Source organism: Stigmatopora argus, chromosome 7, assembly GCF_051989625.1.
Source record: "Stigmatopora argus isolate UIUO_Sarg chromosome 7, RoL_Sarg_1.0, whole genome shotgun sequence".
NCBI classification, from domain to species: domain Eukaryota; kingdom Metazoa; phylum Chordata; class Actinopteri; order Syngnathiformes; family Syngnathidae; genus Stigmatopora; species Stigmatopora argus.
Genome location: NC_135393.1, coordinates 1,499,619 through 1,518,228, shown reverse-complemented (window position 1 = coordinate 1,518,228; position 18,610 = coordinate 1,499,619). Strand labels below are relative to the sequence as shown.

Genomic DNA, 18,610 nt, shown 5'->3' with positions numbered 1-18,610 from the left:
TCTTCTGAAGCCAATTTCCATGTCAAAGATGAAAAATATCTGTAATAGATGTTTTGTTAAAATATTTTGTATCTGGTGAATAAATAAAACAGCAATTCTTTAATACCCAGTTATAGAGTGGAAAATTATTTTTTGAAGCTTTAATTACCTTTTTTTTCACAGAATGTGGATAAATATATTTGTACCCACAATAGCAACTGCACACGGCTTGTTAACAAACCAGGAAGTTATGGTGAGTTGGTGAGTTCCTGCTTGCAATTCAGAGTGTATGAAATACAATTGTCCTTTTTATTCTTTTTGCGATGCAGGAATTCTTACAGGGAGATGTGTTCCTTTCAAAGACACAATTAAGACATGTGAAATTAACGGGTGGTGCCCTGCTGAGATTGATACCATAAAAACGTAAGATACTGTGATGTTACAAATGTACTGTATATGTTCATTTTGCTCACATACAACAAAAACCCAAGATACTCTTCGCAACCACCAATAAGTCACCACCCCAAAAGCAGGACACTTACTCTAATGTTTTTTTGGATTGCCTCTCGCTGTGGCATTGTTTTGATAACATTTATTTCCACCTAGTGTTAATTTTCATCAAGATCTTGCATTGATGATGGTCAAATCTAATTAGTGCAGATTTGCCTTGTTCCAGAGAGATTGGAGCATCAGAGCAAGACGAAAGGCAAAGGAAATGATGCACCCTTTATGCCTATGGCAAGCGTGTGTATAACTGGTTTGAAAAATCCCAACTATGTTTGATCATACGCAAGACTGCCTGTGTCCTTCACTAGAAGGGCGACAACTGACAGTGATCCCGATGTTTTTGTCCAAGCTAAAACACTGTAGTCCAAGAATTTAAATACCGACAAATCACTCTTGACTCACAACTTCTTTTTAAACGACGAAAAGAAAAATCACTCTGAATATAATTCAATTTACCTTGTCAAACTTTAGGTTCTTTAGAAACAAACTAATGCCTGAATCAGCAAAACTGTATTTTGAAACATTGATCATCACAAGTCTTACTGCCCAACAAGTTGGTCATCAGCCTGTAAGACCTGTAAGACAACACTAAAACCAATTGAAGTTTATAAGCAACCTCTGAAAGTGTTGGACAGAAAATCAAAAACATACCATCACTGGCAGACGCCTGATATGACACAATACTGTTAAATATGCTGATGCCTTCTCAGTTTACAAAATCTTCCATCACAAAGCTCCTCCCCCACTCCCCCACTGCAAAAAAAAAAAAAAAAATCCCAACAGATCGCCAAAAGCTGGTTCTAGAGGTGACTGTGCATTTAGCCAAACCACCTTCTCTGTTCGTGCCTCACATATCTGGAACTCAATACCAAATACTATACGTGAACTACCGTCTCTGAACCTCTTTACCAATAACCTTAAAGCCTGGCTGCTGGATGAACAACATCAGAACACTGCCTAGACCTGGACTATTTGTATATATCTCATTGTTTCTATGCTAGCTTTTTCGTCTTTTGTCCTGTTTTTCCCCCTCCCTGCTGTTGCCTTATTGATTTTATCTCATGTTTTTAAACATTAACTTGCCCAAGTGACTAAATATGGAAATTAGACTTTGGTTAAGGCGCCTCGTGGTCTAGAGGTTCACTCGTCTGACTTCGGTGCGGGCTGGGCTCAATTCCCGTGGTGGTGGTTTGATTGGGATGCTCGTTTGTCGCTCTGTGTGCCCTACGACTGACTGGTGACCAGTCCAGGGTGTAGTTTGCCTTTCGCCCGAAGACAGCTGGATTAGGCTCCAGCAACCCCCGTGTCCCTTTCAAGAATGGACAGTATGGAAGATGAATGAATGAATGACTTTGGTTATAATTTTAAGTATTTATATGTATATGTTCACTAATATCTATAGTCCCTTCATTAAATAAATCAAACTCAAATGCAAAGACATTTTTCAAATTGCAAGTAGCAGCTGAGTAAACATACGTAGAAACACACAGACACCCATTTTAAAATTATGTTACGCTCAGAAAAACTCAAGAAACAATTCCGTGAACAAAGGTCGAAGGCACATTAATCAGGAAGTCTCTATCGCCCAGAGCTTCTCCACCATGGTCCCATAAAAAAAATAAGTGTCCTGAAAAGTGGCTTTGGATCAGACAGCCACGCTCAAATACTGCCAGACCTCACTACCTCATTACGGGCTGGCTCTGGCGTACCGTTTTTGGGTCGGATTGGTGTGTTTCCCCCATGTTGGACCCAATGGTCGCTACACCTTCACGGGCCTCTCGCGTCCGCCTACAGCACACTAAACTCGGTAATGGCATCTTGGAGACGCAGCTTCCTTTTTACTAATGGGAGGCCAGCGAAGTGTTGGGAAAGCAACTTTACCATCACAATAAAAAGAATACAGGATATGTTAAAGAAAGATCACAAAGTCCAGTGGCATCAGCAGATTTATTCAGCACTCCCAAACTTTGCTTGTGAAAAGATTTAATAGTGTACAGCAATTAACACATTATGCAAGATTTAGGAACATCACACTGTCCAATTTCCCTGGTAGAAACATCTGGAGTTTTACAAAGTTGCCAATGACCTTTATAGGCCGTGTTTGAGATGGCCATAGTAGCCAGAATATTGCTTCTGTCACACATTCCACTTGCCCCCTATTGGAACCCTAAAATCACCTGTTGACTCCTTATTTCTTAAGGTTCCGTGCATGTTCATTCCCATATAAGAACTCCAGCAAGACCCACTTGTTCTCAGTCAACAGAATTTATTAATGGAGAGTTTCTATCCAATCCTATTCCTAGCCGGGATGGGATGGAATGCTGTAGTCTCTCTCCTGCAAGCGGCGTTATACAACTTGAGGACAAAGGAAAGGCCCAGCCTCCTCTGTCCTCTCAGCATCCACCACCTCGTGTCCTTCGTCCCAGGGCATGCCGTGCCTTCCTCCGAGAAGATAAGGGAGTGTCCTGCCTCGTACTTTTAGTCATTCCGCTGACAGGGCCATCCTGTGTTTGTGTTATCGCCTGCATTATTATGGCCTCTCCAGTGGCATCAGCAGATTTATTCAGCACTCCCAAACTTTGCTTGTGAAAAGATTTAATAGTGTACAGCAATTAACACATTATGCAAGATTTAGGAACATCACACTGTCCAATTTCCCTGGTAGAAACATCTGGAGTTTTACAAAGTTGCCAATGACCTTTATAGGCCGTGTTTGAGATGGCCATAGTAGCCAGAATATTGCTTCTGTCACACATTCCACTTGCCCCCTATTGGAACCCTAAAATCACCTGTTGACTCCTTATTTCTTAAGGTTCCGTGCATGTTCATTCCCATATAAGAACTCCAGCAAGACCCACTTGTTCTCAGTCAACAGAATTTATTAATGGAGAGTTTCTATCCAATCCTATTCCTAGCCGGGATGGGATGGAATGCTGTAGTCTCTCTCCTGCAAGCGGCGTTATACAACTTGAGGACAAAGGAAAGGCCCAGCCTCCTCTGTCCTCTCAGCATCCACCACCTCGTGTCCTTCGTCCCAGGGCATGCCGTGCCTTCCTCCGAGAAGATAAGGGAGTGTCCTGCCTCGTACTTTTAGTCATTCCGCTGACAGGGCCATCCTGTGTTTGTGTTATCGCCTGCATTATTATGGCCTCTCCTGCACGCACCGGTGACCTACGCTTCAATATTCCCTGCTTGAGAAAACAGACACAGCTCTTTTGGAAGTTAACAACTTTAATATTTGTTATTTGACTATAACTTCTACATGTTAAACGTTACTTTCCTTCAGCGTTTAGTAGTAATTTACAACTGTCTCAACAATCATTCTAATGCACACACGCAGGAGGTAGGAGAATAGACCGGTACAAAGGAGAACACATGCACACACAGGAACACACGGCCCAATTTGGAGATAACAACACACAGGTCAGGCGGCCCGGCATCTTGAGTGGTTATTGCGTCGGCCACACAGGTCTGGGGTCCTGGGTTCAAATCCGGGCCATTCCACCTGTGTGGAGTTTGCATGTTCTCCACGGGCCTGCATGGTTTTTCTCCGGTTACTCCGGTTTCCTCCCACAATCCAAAAATCATGCATGGTAGGCTGATTGGACACTATAAATTGCCCCTAGGTATGAGTGTGAGCGTGGATGGTTGTCCGTCTGCTCGTGTCCTGCGTTCAGCTGGCCACCGATTCAGGGTGTCTCCCGCCTCTGGCTCGAAGTGAGCTAGGATAGCTCCAGCATCCCCGGCGACCCTAGTGAGAATAAAGCGGTTCAGAAAATGGATGAATGAATGAACAACACACATAGGACAAGACAATACAGTAATACAGTCATACCTCTACTTACAAAATTAATTGGTTCCAGAACTTTCTTCTAACATGAAAATGTCATAAGTAGAGCAGTACTTTATATGTAAATTCTCTAATTCGTTCCACGGTCCTCACAAAACTACCAGCTAAACCCTTTAAAATTGGTCAACATGTCCCAATTTTGTAAGAAAGATGTGAAAAACACAAAAATGAGAAAAAATTATCATAAAAGTATTTATTAATGTCACAAAATGAATAACAATTATATATACAAAATCTACCCGTGTTGAAATGCAAGAGAAAGCTACCGGGATGCAACATAGAGATAGCACACCAACATGGACACACATTTAATAAACACAGCATTAAGAATTCAAACAACAACATTAATCAACAACAAACATTAACGTTTAATGATTTCTTTGAAATGTAATTTTACACCCATTTTATAAGTCACTACTGGTTCTTACCTGCTTTTGCGGTGCTGGTTGATGAGCATTTTGAAAAAAAACCTATACAAAAACGATTGCCTTTGACGAATTTTAATAATGTTTCTAAAATGCACAAAACAAACGTCAAAGTGGGCACGACTCGTGAACACTTTTTCAAGATGTTTTTTCCACTAAGTCGCAAAGTTCGGTTCTCGTCCGTTTTTTCTTCTTCAGATTTGTGCTGTTGCAATGGTGGCTGCTTCCTCCTCAGCTGCCTTCTCGTTCAATTCCATTTACTAATGCTCCGTTTTTGTGCACATCGACCAACTAACTCGTCAACGTCCGTAATACTGACCACACGGCCCATCGCCTGCCTCCGCGACATAATTTCTCCCACCGAAGGCTGCGGTTCAGGTCAAGGCACTCGGCCACAGCTTCCCCAAGCATAAATAAGTTTAAGCAGACAATGAGTTAAGGAAAATAGAGGGTTGTTGTGGACAGCCAATGAGAGCCCAGTATATGGTGGAGTGAGCTTTTAAAGCAAGAATCAATGCATCCATTACAATATTTTCAAAATAAAGTAACGGATAAGGAATGCATCTACTTTTTGTGGGTTTTCGTAACTTGGATATTTTTCTTTTCTCGAGGCACTCATTTACATATAAAAAGCTTTCGTAACCTGGAAATTTTGCACCTAGAGGCATTCGTAAGTACAGGTATGACTGTACCTTGAGATACGAGCTTAATGCGTTCCTATCCTTTACTCCTATCTCAAATCACCTTTTCCCATACAAATGAACTGAATACAAATTAATTCGTTACCACCGTCTGACAAAACATACCAAAAAACAGGATATTGGAATGGAAAAACATTTTTATTTGTTATAATTTGCCATCTACTAACAGGAACTAAGAACTATCTAGTGGTTATGATGTTGATAACGAAAAAGAGATATTATTCTGTACAATGCGTAGTGCGGGAGGGGAGAGAGGGAGAGAGAGAGAAAGAGAGAGAGAGAGACTTTTTGCACAGCAACGCGCTTGTAACCCAACATAAACACATTTACATGAACATGGATTACGATACAGACACTCAAAAATAAATTTAATCTAACCTTACACTAAATTTAATTAATGTTGTTTTATACCTTTCTTCTCCCGGGTTGGCTCTTTTTGCCTCGCCTCCACCCTGACTTTCAGCCGGAGTTTTTAAAACGAACCTATTGAGGGTGATGCACACAAATGTCCTTACAACAAAATAACACACGACCACTAACCAACTTGTCCAGGTGCTTGCTCCTCTCGTAATAGCGAGCCAGCTCCGTCACGCATACACCACTCATGTTTTTTGATTATTTCGTGCTTAATATCGATTGTCATCATATGCCTTTTCTTTGCACAACTCTTCATTCCAACTGTTTGCTTTGGACCCATTGTTTTTCCCTTTATTCTGCACTGACTAACGCAAAAAAAGAATAACACGGAAAAAAATGCAACTCTCCACCCAGTGCTCGTAGATATCTTTACACGAGGTAGATGCGACGAGAAAGACAGTGCCATGCTGTCCTCATAAGAAGCCTCTTGCGTTTCGGCCACCTGGCTGTTTCGTATGCTCATATCTAAAAAAAAAATGTCTCGTATCTCAAGGCAAATATTTGCTCGGAATTTTTATCGTATCTCAAATTCCTCGTATGTCGAGGTACTCTTATATCAAGGTACTACTGTACTGAAAAACAAGTGCACTTTTAACCAATCCATATAATTGATTGACTTTACGCTCTCCTCAATTTTCTAGCAAAGTTATGCATTTAGGCGTGACCGGACGTTTCTTCGACGGACAGTTCGTCGCCGAACACTTCGTCGACCAGACATTTCGTCGACCAGACATTTCGTCGGCGGCGTTTCATCGGCGGCGTTTCGTCGCCGGCGTTTCGTCGCCGGCGTTTCGTCGCCGGCGTTTCGTCGCCGGCGTTTCGTCGCCGGCGTTTCGTCGCCGGACATTTCGTCGACAGACAATTCGTAAGGTTAGTGGTTAGAATTAGGGTTAGGGGATAGTGGTTAAGGTTAGTGGTTAGGGTTAGGATTAGGGTTAGGGGATAGTGGTTAAAGTTAGGGGTTAGGGTTAACCTAACCTCAACCTCGCAAACAATTGTTTTGTTGCATAAATAATTATTATCAACCAGGTAATCACTCTCTCTGAGAGAGAGTTTTTACTTCAGACTTTTTAAAGGAACTTTGACATTAAAATAAAAGGCAATAAATAAAACGAAAATTGTCCATCAACGAAATGTCCGTCGACGAAATGTCCGTCGACGAAATGTCCGTCAACGAAATGTCCGTCGACGAAATGTCCGGTCGATGAACTGTCTGGCGACGAAGTGTCCGGCGACATACTGTCCGTACGACACACCACAGTACGATGTACTCATAGGTGACAATGTTACGTTTATTAATTGGCATAGCAACTCTTTGATAGTTCATTGCCTACTTGCGCGATTGGAGGTCACATCACTTAGACGCAAAAAGTTGAAATAACAAATGACTGTTTGTTACAATTGGTCCCCTGGCTTCATCTAACTACTTTCTCTAATCAAAAATGACCCCCGGACGATAGGGCACGGCCGCAGGGCTTTAGCTCAAGTTAACCCGGTGTTGGGCAAATTTTGGCACGGGGGCCATAGTTAAATATTTTAATCCGGACCGCCAAATTTGATAATTTGAAATTAAGAAACCTTGTTAATATTTTATTTTCCCTGCAATTCTGATGTTTTCCACTAGATGGCACTGTAGATGCATTGGCTTTGTTGAGGCGAAGCGTAGGGCTATTACTCCACGTTTGCACTCTACCCTCTGTTTTATGCTTTCCTTCAAAATGGCTAAGGCCAGCAAAACACTGTCTGGGGGCGAGTTTTTAAAAGAATGTATAGCGGAGACGGCAGGTATTTTGTGCCCGGAGACCAGACACATTTGACAAAATCAGTTTATCACGGCAGACAGTGATTCGCCGTGTGGAACTACCGTATTTATTCGAGTATAATGCGCAAAATGTTGTACCAAAAAACTGAACCAAACTTCGGTTGCGCGTTATACACGAATCCCGGTGAAACACTGCCCCCTGCCGGCGAAAAAGTCCCCTCCGCAGTCGTTATGTATAATGGGAGACGTAGAACCTGTCTTTGTCCGCCAGATGGCGACAATCTACCTTCTTTTACAAAAGCCAGCCCTCTCCGAATAGCCTTGGCAAGTTTATAGGATAATATAGGGTTGTAAAAATAAAAAAAGTTGATCCATGAAAATGAGTCTGCCCAGGGAGTGCTATACTTGCTCAAGAAGAATGAAATCAGTTGTTTGGTGAATCTGATGATGATATTTCAGACTTTGAAAAATCTTAAATAATATGATGATGAATGAGACTTTATCTCATCTCATCTCATTTTCTGAACCGCTTTATCCTCATTAGGGTCGCGGGGGGTTCCGGAGCCTATCCCGGCTGACTTCGGGCCAGAGGTGGGGAGACCCTGAATCAATGGCCAGCCGAACGCAAGGCACAAGGAGACGGACAACCATGCACACTCACACCCATACCTAGCGGCAATTTAGAGTGGCCAATCAGCCTACCATGCATGTTTTTGGAATGTGGGAGGAAACCAGAGTACCCGAAAGAAACCCACGCAGGCTCGGGGAGAACATGCAAACTCCACACAGGTGGACGTGACCTGGATTTGAACCCAGGTCCCCAGAGCTGTGAGGCCGACGCGCTAACCACTTGCGTCACCGGGTCGCCCTGAATTAGTCTTTAAGGATTTAAAATTGTAAATTCCATTTGAGAATTGTGTTCATATATGTAGTAGTTTGTTTGACCAGGTTTTCATACCATATGTTGTGAATAAATATTTTGTCATGGCGACATGTGTTTAACATTTGCCAGTTACCAGTACTGATGCAATACTTGGTGTGAGCTGAGAAAAACTACCCAAAAAATGTATACCAATTTTTAGTCACAAATTATGGGTGCGCGTTATACTCTAATAAATACGGTAATAGATGAAGATATCAAGAGCATCTTAAATAAAAAGACGGAGTCATTCACATTGTATTCTTTAGCACTGGATGAAAGCAATGATGTCCAAAACACTGCTTAGTTCCTCATTTTTATCCAAGGCATCAATGACACTTTTGAAATTACGGATGTTTTTTTACAATGGAGTCTCTGAAAGGACAAACACTGGGAGAGGACATGTTTGACCAGGTGAATGCTGTCATTGAAAATGTGAAGCTTCCTTGGAGTCAGCTTGTCAATGTCACCACAGATGGATGTCGGAATTTTACGTGGAAAAACGTTGGCCTGCTGAGGAGAATCCAGAATAAAATGAAAGATGAAAATCCTGACCAGGATGTCATTTTCCTCCACTGCATCATCCACCTGGAATCTATGAAAATTGGTATTACAGCTGAATCATGTTGTGAATCCTGTTGTGAAAATCAACTACATACGCACAAGGGCATTCAGCACTGTCAGTTTATTGCGTTCCTGGAGGAAACTGATGCGGATCACCAGGACCTGCTTTAGCACTCCCGTGTCAGCTGGTTGAGTTTGGGCAAAGTGTTTCAACACATGTGGGAGCTCAAAGAGGAGATTGGCATGTTTTTGGAGCAACTGGGGAAGGCTGATGAATTTCCTGAGCTGAGCAACAAGAGCTGGATTTGTGATTTTGCGTTTGCTACGGACATATTTTAACACTTGAACGAGCTCAACACGAGACTGCAGGGGAAGGATCAGTATGGGCAAGACGTGCATACACGTGAAAGCCTTCAAATCCAAGATGGCTTTATTTTCTAGGCAAATTTTGAACAAGGCATTCACAAATTTTTCCTACACTAGCACACATTTTCTACATATCTCAAGAGTGTATTTTTTTCTCCAATGAGGTGAGTTTACCAAAGCAATCCATCCATCTGCTCCTTGTCAAATGTTAGAACCCATTGTGGCCCACGAATCAAAAAGTTTGCCCGCCCCTGGGTTAACTCCTGTAACCTCAAACAACTTTTTATTTTTTTTCCTGAATAACGACTCTAAACTTACTTCAATTGGCTTGAGTCATGACCTGGACCCGGATCGTTTTAATAAAACACACATGAGAGTGTCCCACTCAAAACACTCCAACCTGTGTGAATGAGCCGACAATCAATCTGCAGTTGTACCCTTTAAATGCCAAAACAGGCCCCTTTTAGGAGAAATATAAACATTAACGCATACCAATCCGGACACACACCGGCTTCCTCTTTCCCTTTGAGAAAAGTATTCATGTACTTTTTGTAGATGTTGCGGCTCGAGTTTTCAAAATGCTACATGTCCATGACACTGCCAATTTGTATCCTAACTCGATAGCTTTGTTGAATTCAGAAGTCACCCACATACCCCCGTCAGAGCCCTCCTCTCATCATTGTGTCTACATTCATTGTTGTTTGTTTAACTCCACACATATACGGCAAAGTGGGAAAATTAGTTTACCTTTTGTGTTTTTGTAAGTTAACACCGGAAAATAATGTTTTTGTGGTGGGCAGCCTTTAGCGCTGATGAAACCAAAGAACCTCACGATATCAACAACAAAATCGGTGTGGATGATGGTCGGATGTCAATCAATTACGACACCGTCCACCCCTACGGCGTAAACATCCACAAAGTACCCCACAACTTTTTTTTCACTGGTGTTTAGTGTCTGGTGGAAGAACAGCCCGAGGCTATGCGCCATTCACGCTACTCTACTGAATGGAAGTGTGTGAGAAGGCTATGTGCTGACATCTATAATTATCGGGTGAAGTGATAGCCAGTGCCGAGTTGTAGGAATTTTGTGTGATATTGATAGAACTGAAAGGATCTACATCTGTTTCTTTTAAAAATGCCTCCCTGAATTTCTCACACCCTTTAGCCCGAATGTCCACATAGTTTTGACAATATTTCAAAGCCTCTTTATTAAATAAAAAACACCATTTTATGCTCCATGATACCAATCGAGGAATTTGACTCGTTCGATGACCAACATATGTTCCACATCATAACATAACATTCGGGCGTTGTGTGTGGAAAGTAACCTTTCACCTTATCAGCAAAACCCAGAAATTTAGGCATTGAAATGATTCATGGTCAGAAACGACAAAAGCATGCATTTGGATGCCTTTCTCCAACATTTTTAAAATCTAAACATAGGCGTCAAATCCTTGGACGTTTTGCGTAATGAATGTTAAGTTTCTGTAATGTTTTAGTCGGAATTGCTGATTTTTTTTTTCTTACAATGCAAACCACAAAACTGTTTTACAACCCTGTAAGTGATTTTGTACTAAGAAAACCTTGTGTTTTCCATCGCTTGATAAAAAGGTCTCCAAGTCATAAAAAAAATCAAGTTTTGATTTTTTGCTTTGGGTTGTAACGGTTGGATGTAACATGGATGATAGCTTTTTGCGATGTCATCGCTACCCATCACAGTGTTTTCAGACAGGACAAATGTGTTTTTGTGGCCTTTTGTTCATGCTGATGTAGTGAAATAACCCACATTGATTGCATGTTTGTAACTGTCGCATATACACACACATTTTCCATCCGAGGATATTTCATTCTATTTTGTGTTTATCGTAGCAAAGTTTGTTATGACAGACACAATTGCAATCATTTCGACGAAATGCTTCAGAGGAAGGGAAAGGTTCACAAGCTCAAAGGTCAACATCCATCCACCTCACTCGCCCAACGAGCCACCATATTACAATAATCCACTCAATTTTTCTAATGTTATGAGGTAGTGTAATTACATCGATGTTGTTGTTTTCTTTTCAGATTGATTATTTTGTTTAAAACTTTAAAAGCTTCCAGACTTGTGAAATCAGTGCAGATACTAAGAAGCTTGAGAAAATGGTGGCTAATGCTCGTGCCCATATCAAATTTTGAAATTAAATACATGCAATAAACTTTCTTCTCATATTAATTTCTTGTACTGTGTATGTTTAGGTAGGGAGCTATTTTTGATTAAGCTGAAGTTTTTCCTCAGTCAAATTAAAATAATAATAATAAAAGGATTCCTTAATTGTAATTTTTACCCATTTTATTTTGCTATTTTTTTGTCAGTACACCAATGATGGAAGTGGAAAATTTCACAATTTTTATCAAAAACAGCATTCGATTTCCAACGTTCAACTACACCAAGTAAGTAGTTACGATGAAACGTGATTTTAAAGTAATGATAGTATATATTTTTCATCATATATTTTTTATCTTTGTTTGCAGAGGCAACTTCCTGCCGACCATCACTGACAAGTATATAAATGAATGCAACTTTGACATTGTACACAATACTTATTGCCCTATTTTCAAAGTGGGTGATGTAGTGCGCTACGCACAGCAGAACTTCACCAAACTTGCAGACAAGGTAGTGTGCCAATGCTTTGTCTAATGACTGAGCTTCTAAGAATAGTGTTCTCATTTTATGAATATTATTTGAAGTAAACTGCATGTGCGTTGTTTGAGAGTCCTTAAAGTGCATTGTATACTCAATGGCCCAGTCATTCTGCAGAACAAGGGCCTTGTTAGCAATAGAGTCAACATTGCAGCAGAGACAAGTGGCAGAAAGGAAACGGATCCACCTGGGTTCAAATCCAGGTCACGTCCACATGTCTGGAGTTTGCATGTTCTCCCCGGGCCTGTGGGAAGGGCCAGGGAAGGCCTTGGGATCCTCTTGGGAGAGCTGCATGAAGTGACTGGGGAGAAGGAAATCTGAGCTTCCCTGCTGAAGTTGCTGACCCGCAAACTGATCTCAGATAAACAGAAGATGGGGATCAAAATGACATACCTTGAGCATATCTTAACACAGCATAGTACAGGGGTAGGGAACCTATGGCTCGGGAGCCACATGTGGCTCTTTTGATGGGTGCATATGGCTCTTTGCTAACCTGTGAGCTAAAATATGGAAATTGCTGGTGACAGAACTGAGATATTACATCTAGAACTGCTTTAATCTTCATTTTTTTTGCAGTAGACTCTTCTGGAATGCATCCTCATTGATTAGCAACAGCATAAGAATCTTTAAAAAAATATTCAGTTTTTTCCACTTTAAAAGTGGTGAAATTACTAAAAAAAATTGAAAAGGCACTCGTTTACATGTATGTATTTTGACTTTTAAATTCGTAGTATGGCTTACAAGGAATAACATTGGAAAATATGAATTGTTTGTGGCTCTCTTCGTCAAAAAGGTTCCTGACCCCTGGCATAGTATATACAAACATAGTGAAGTAGGACTATCAGTTCAAGAAGACATAAATTTTAATTAATGAAGATAAAACAAGCTTGTAACATATCAAAGACGAACTTTCAGAAATAATTATGCAGCACTTTAATTAACTTCTCAGCAAAATATTATTTCCTCCTAGTAAAAGATAGATTTTTTAACGGCCTGTTGGATCTATAACACTTGTAATGTAACAAAATGAAGCATAGCAACAAAAAATTGTCCTTGCAGCGTTAAAGTATGTGTATAGTGTATACAGTTGTGGTCAAAAGTTGACATACATACTGAAGAACATAATGTCATGGCTCTCTTGAGTTTCCAGTTATTTCTACAACTCTGGTTTTTCTCTGATTGAGTGATTGGAACAGATACTTCTTTGTCACAAAAAACATTCATGAAGTTTAGTTCTTTTATGACTTTATTATGGGTGAACAGAAAAAAAGTGATCAAATCTGCTGGGTCAAAAATATACATACAGCAGCGCGAATATTTGGTAACATGTCCCTTGGCCATTTTAACTTCAATTAGGTGCTTTTGGTAGCCATCCACAAGCTTCTGGCAAGCTTCTGGTTGAATCTTTGACCACTCCTCTTGACAGAATTGGTGCAGTTCAGTTAAATTTGATGGCTTTCTGACATGGACTTGTTTCTTCAGCATTGTCCACAAGTTCTCAGTGGGGTTTAAGTCAGGACTTTGGGAAGGCCATTCGAAAACCTTAATTCTAGCCTGATTCAACCATTCCATTACCACTTTTGATGTGTGTTTGGGGTCATTGTCCTGTTGGAACACCCAACTGCGCCCAAGACCCAATCTTCGGGCCGATGACTTTAGGTTATCTTGAAGAATTTGAAGGTAATCCTCCTCCTTCATTATCCCATTTACTCTATGTAAAGCACCAGTTCCATTGGGAGCAAACAGCCCCACAGCATAATACTACCACCACCGTGCTTGAAGGTAGGCATGGTGTACTTGGGGTTAAAGGCCTCACCTTTTCTCTCCAGACATATTGCTGGGCATTGTGGCCAAACAGCTCGATTTTTGTTTTGTCTGACCACAGAACTTTCCTCCAGAAGGTCTTATCTTTGTCCATGTGATCAGCAGCAAAATTCAGTCGAGCCTTAACGTGCCGCTTTTGGACCAAGGGCTTCCTTCTTGCACGGCAGCCTCTCAGTGGAGATGCAAAACAAGCTTGACTGTGGACACTGACACCTGTGTTCCAGCAGCTTCTAATTCTTGGCAGATCTGCTTTTTGGTGATTCTCGGTTGAATCTTCACCCTCCTGACCAATTTTCTCTCAGCAGCAGGTGATAGCTTGTGTTTTCTTCCTGATCGTGGCAGTGACAAAACAGTGCAATGCACTTTATACTTACAAACAATTGTTTCCACTGTTGCTCTTGGGACCTGCAGCTGCTTTGAAATGGCTCCAAGTGACTTTCCTGACTTGTTCAAGTCAAGGATTCGCTTTTTCAGATCCATGCTGAGCTCCTTTAACTTTCCCATTGTAGCGTTTGTAGGCGTTTGCATCCAATGAGCCCTATTTAAATGGCCTCAGAGAAGTCACCAGCTGTAGTCACTCATAATCACTCACAAGAAGTTAAGAGGCCATGCTATGAAGCTCATTTCACTGACACAACTTTCTAAGTCACCAAAATTGCTAATTCGTGTTGCTGTATGTATATTTTGGACACAGCAGATTTGATCACTTTTTCTGTTAACCCATAATAAAGTCATTAAAGAACCAAACTTCATGAATGTTTTTTGTGACAAAGAAGTATCTGTTCCAATCACTCTATCAGAGAAAAAATCAGAGTTGTAGAAATAATTGGAAACTCAAGAGAGCCATGACATTATGTTCTACACAAGTGTATGTAAACTTTTGACCACAACTGTATATTATATATTGTCAGGTTTAAACACCAAACATTTGTATCACCAATCTGAAAGATGGAAGACACAGAGAATTGAGTTAGTTTTTACTTGCAAGGAGAGTGCCCGGAGACTGCTCTGTTACATTGCTCCCGCCACACTCTGAGGAAGTCTCCGCTCGCCTTGTCTTTTATTGTGTTTCGGGAGTGCCCTAGTTACATGAAGTTTCAAGCTGATAAAGGGAAAAAGGGGGTTGTATCCCAGTTGAAAAGGGTTTGTTGCATGACCACATGTTCCTTCAAGGTAACACTTAAATTCTCTTTCCCCTTCTCCCGTAATCTTCACACAATAGTTCAAACGGGCGCCTGACCCCTGGAGCCGTTCCTCTTTGTTGAATAAGGTGAAACTTCCTGCAGGCCAGGGCGCCCTAAATTATATGAGCAAGCATTTTCACACTAACCCAGAAGCAGGATAACTTATTTACAATAGTTCCAACATTTCCCTCCTGTTTATCCGGATTCTGCTATAAAATATCATCACCCATGACCTCTTCTTTTCAGATTTTCGAACCACAGGATCACTATATAACAGAAAAATGTTACACTCGAAAGTCAGTGCCATAGTCTTTAGGGTCTGGGAACAGGTCAGGCAGTCTGATGAACTGCGTTTCCTCATCATCCCCAGACTCGTCGTCGTCATCGTCCCATGGTTCGCCTTCAGATGTCAATAAGGCATACATTTCTGATTTGACTGGTTCTATGGCATTTGTTATTAATCTTTGACATAACGCACGAATACAGGGAATGCAACAACATCCACAAGTTGTGAGAATGGCAGCAAAAACAGCGATTGACATTAGAACTGATACAACCAACTGTTTGTATTTGCCAAAGATGCTACCAAATTCGTCCCACATTGAGGTGTCGATTCCAGAATGTTCCTTCATCTTGCTGTTGAGGGATCGGAGGCCCTCCAGGGCCTTGGTTAAGCTCCCGTCAGCTGCTGTGTTGTTCGGGATGAACGTGCAGCATTGGTCGCCAAATCATGGCACACACGCATCCATCAAATGTCATCAGATCCAGGACCATCCGGTCCCGCAACATCCCTAAGGGCTTTGACAGTTTGGTTAATGAACACTCATGTAACAGTTCAATGTCTTTACACGAAGCATAACTTTATCCACCCCAAGTTGGGAAAGTAGCGACAGTATGATTTTCTGGGGGGCGGACCACAACTTATGGTCACCAGGAACATCACTACCCCAGATTGCATCACGTGGTTTGAATTGCACTGATTTTGATCTCGTATCTCTTACTGTTATGTTCACTCCCCTTAAAAGGAATGCATCTCATCTGCACCACTGCAGATTTAAGTGTGGCGTCTAGACCCAGTGAATTCAGGATGTCAGGATACATCTTCTCCATAGTAGTTCTCCAGATTGTTCTCTCCATACCACTTCACTCTCCTCTGTGATAGGAGTATGTCACCATCTTGTTTTCCAACTCGAGTCTCTGTGGGCGGGGCGTTCAGACACGCCCAGGCTGTCACTGACAGTCCAGTCACTGACAGTCCAGTCACTGTGATGTGGGTGGCAACAGCTTTCACTGTGGCTTCTGTATAGAGGTGCAAAGTCTATGGGAGGTCAGGGTTAAGTGAGGGGTGCTCGTGGCTGGTGAGTAGACGTCAGATGAGTTTCTTCACGGACAAGGGTTTTGACACCGTCTGACTTACAGTCTACTCAGAGTCACCTGTGTCTCAAACTACCTTGACCTGAGGTTGGTGAATTGACTTTGACTTTTCAGCGATCTTTGCTGCTGTGGAGGTTGGTGAGTTGGGCCACGAATGGGTCTTCCCATCGTGGAGAGAACCAGGACTTCCTTTTTATGACTCGGATCAGGATCCAGTCACCTGGCTTCACCACCTCCTGCAAGATAGACAAAAGGATCACGGCAGCTTACATGTTCTTTGGACAAGTTTCTCCAAACATGTTACCATCCACTCTGTAAGTAGATCTGCCTCACCCTTAGTCTCTTGTCATGGTTCACCTTCCCATAGAGGAAGTTGGAATGGTCTTCCAAGAACTATCTCAAAAGATGTTAATCTCGAGCTAGTTGGCACTATCTTCATATACGTTTTGACCAGTGTTAGGCGTTCTGGCCATGGCTTCTTTATCTCTTAAGCCTTGGTTTTATCGTACCATTTGTTTGCTCTACCAGTCCCACACTCTTTTGGACATTGGCCTCGTTTGGGCCTGAGGTCATCTTGCACATTATATCTGTAACAAATTTAACAGTTCCTACAAACATTTTAAAAGTAGGTATTTCGATGTCCATCATATCTCCCCCCTGTTGAGACATTTATGGCTCAATTTTGGAATAAATTTTTAGTAGGCACGGTAGGCCTTTAGCTGTGTACAGTTCGTCTGCAGACTGTTCTTGAGATCGGCTCAGTTTTGTTGTTGTGTATGCTGTGCAGTAAGTGTTTGCGCTGCTGCTTTAGCTGCTGTGTTCTGTCGTTGTCTTCAACACGTGCTTAACATTTGCTTACAGCTATTTGGTTGGGCTTAATACCCCAATGAACAAAAATCGCAACATTCTTACTTATTCCATCACTATAGTTTGTGAAAATTTAAATACCTTATCAGTCAAAATTAAACATGCTAGCTGGTATTCTATTTTGAACACTGCTTCCTTGTTAAGATCAAAAACCATATTTGTTTTTTCCTTTCCTGCAATTACACAAATTAACTAATCATACTAAAAATAGGAAAAATACAAAAAGCAAACCAGGCTGCTTTCTCCTCAGGAAAACAGCTTTCCCGTTCTCTGTAAAAGTTTAGATTCACATCAATTAATATCCAGAAACAAAATGCACACATTTATAATTCTGAATAGAATTGAACCCACTAAATTGTAACCACCCCTTGTTTGTCAGGGTCAATATTTCTAGCATAATTGTGTCCTTTAGAGAAATTAAAGCCCATTACTTTTAAAATGCATACTAAACAAGTCCCAATTCATTTAACAATGTCTATTGCGTTGCATATTAAACTCGGTTGTTTGAAATTCAAAATATCCCAAACTAGTAGTCTTTTTATCAAATGTAACATTCCATTGTCTTTGGAGTTTGCCAGTCATCTCCTATAAAACTTTCTTAATCAATATTTTTCAATAGTCAGGCATAAAATTAAAATCTAGTTACATTTCTATCCATTGTAGTTACTCTTTTCTCTCTAATTGTTTACTTTAAAAATCTGTAAGAAGGTTTGGTCTCAATTGAAACACTTTCACTCTTTTTATGGAGACAATAAAACCAATATAAAAAGTTCCTTATGGCTTACAGCATTGCTCCCCGAGCAATAATCTTTCCAATCAATATTGGAGTGCTTGCCATTTCGTCTGATTACGTCAAAAAGTTTATCTTACCTGTCTCCTCATACGTTTCAACTGAGAGAACCTTCTTACAGTGCACAAGATGGATCCGCTATTTTCATGTCTGCTGGTTGGTCAGGAACACTTGTGTTGAGCACCCAGGCTCCCGGGACCACCGTTGGTCCAGTTTGTTTCCTGTTGAGAAGCACAGTCTCCTTCTGCTAACCCAAATTCAATGCGTTTCTTTAAAGTTTTTTCTTTTATGCAGATACCCAGATTAGTCTCATCCTCTAGTTCCAATCGTGTAGTGAATAATGGCGTTTGGTATGGTCTACTAAATAGGATGTCCATATTTTGTTGTCCGGTTGACCTCGT

The 18,610-nt window shown here is 41.2% G+C and overlaps 1 protein-coding gene across 6 annotated transcripts in view; it reads left to right on the top strand.

The window, feature by feature from the left end:
• LOC144076970 (P2X purinoceptor 3-like) overlaps window positions 1-18,610 on the top strand; it is an 88,498-nt gene that overhangs the window by 26,035 nt on the left and 43,853 nt on the right. For all 6 annotated transcript variants that reach the window (XM_077604379.1, XM_077604382.1, XM_077604381.1 and 3 more), the window contains 4 exons: window positions 163-232; window positions 309-402; window positions 11,843-11,920; window positions 12,002-12,143. In XM_077604379.1, the coding sequence (XP_077460505.1) occupies window positions 163-232; window positions 309-402; window positions 11,843-11,920; window positions 12,002-12,143 (384 nt within the window). The remainder of the gene's footprint in view (window positions 1-162; window positions 233-308; window positions 403-11,842; window positions 11,921-12,001; window positions 12,144-18,610) is intronic.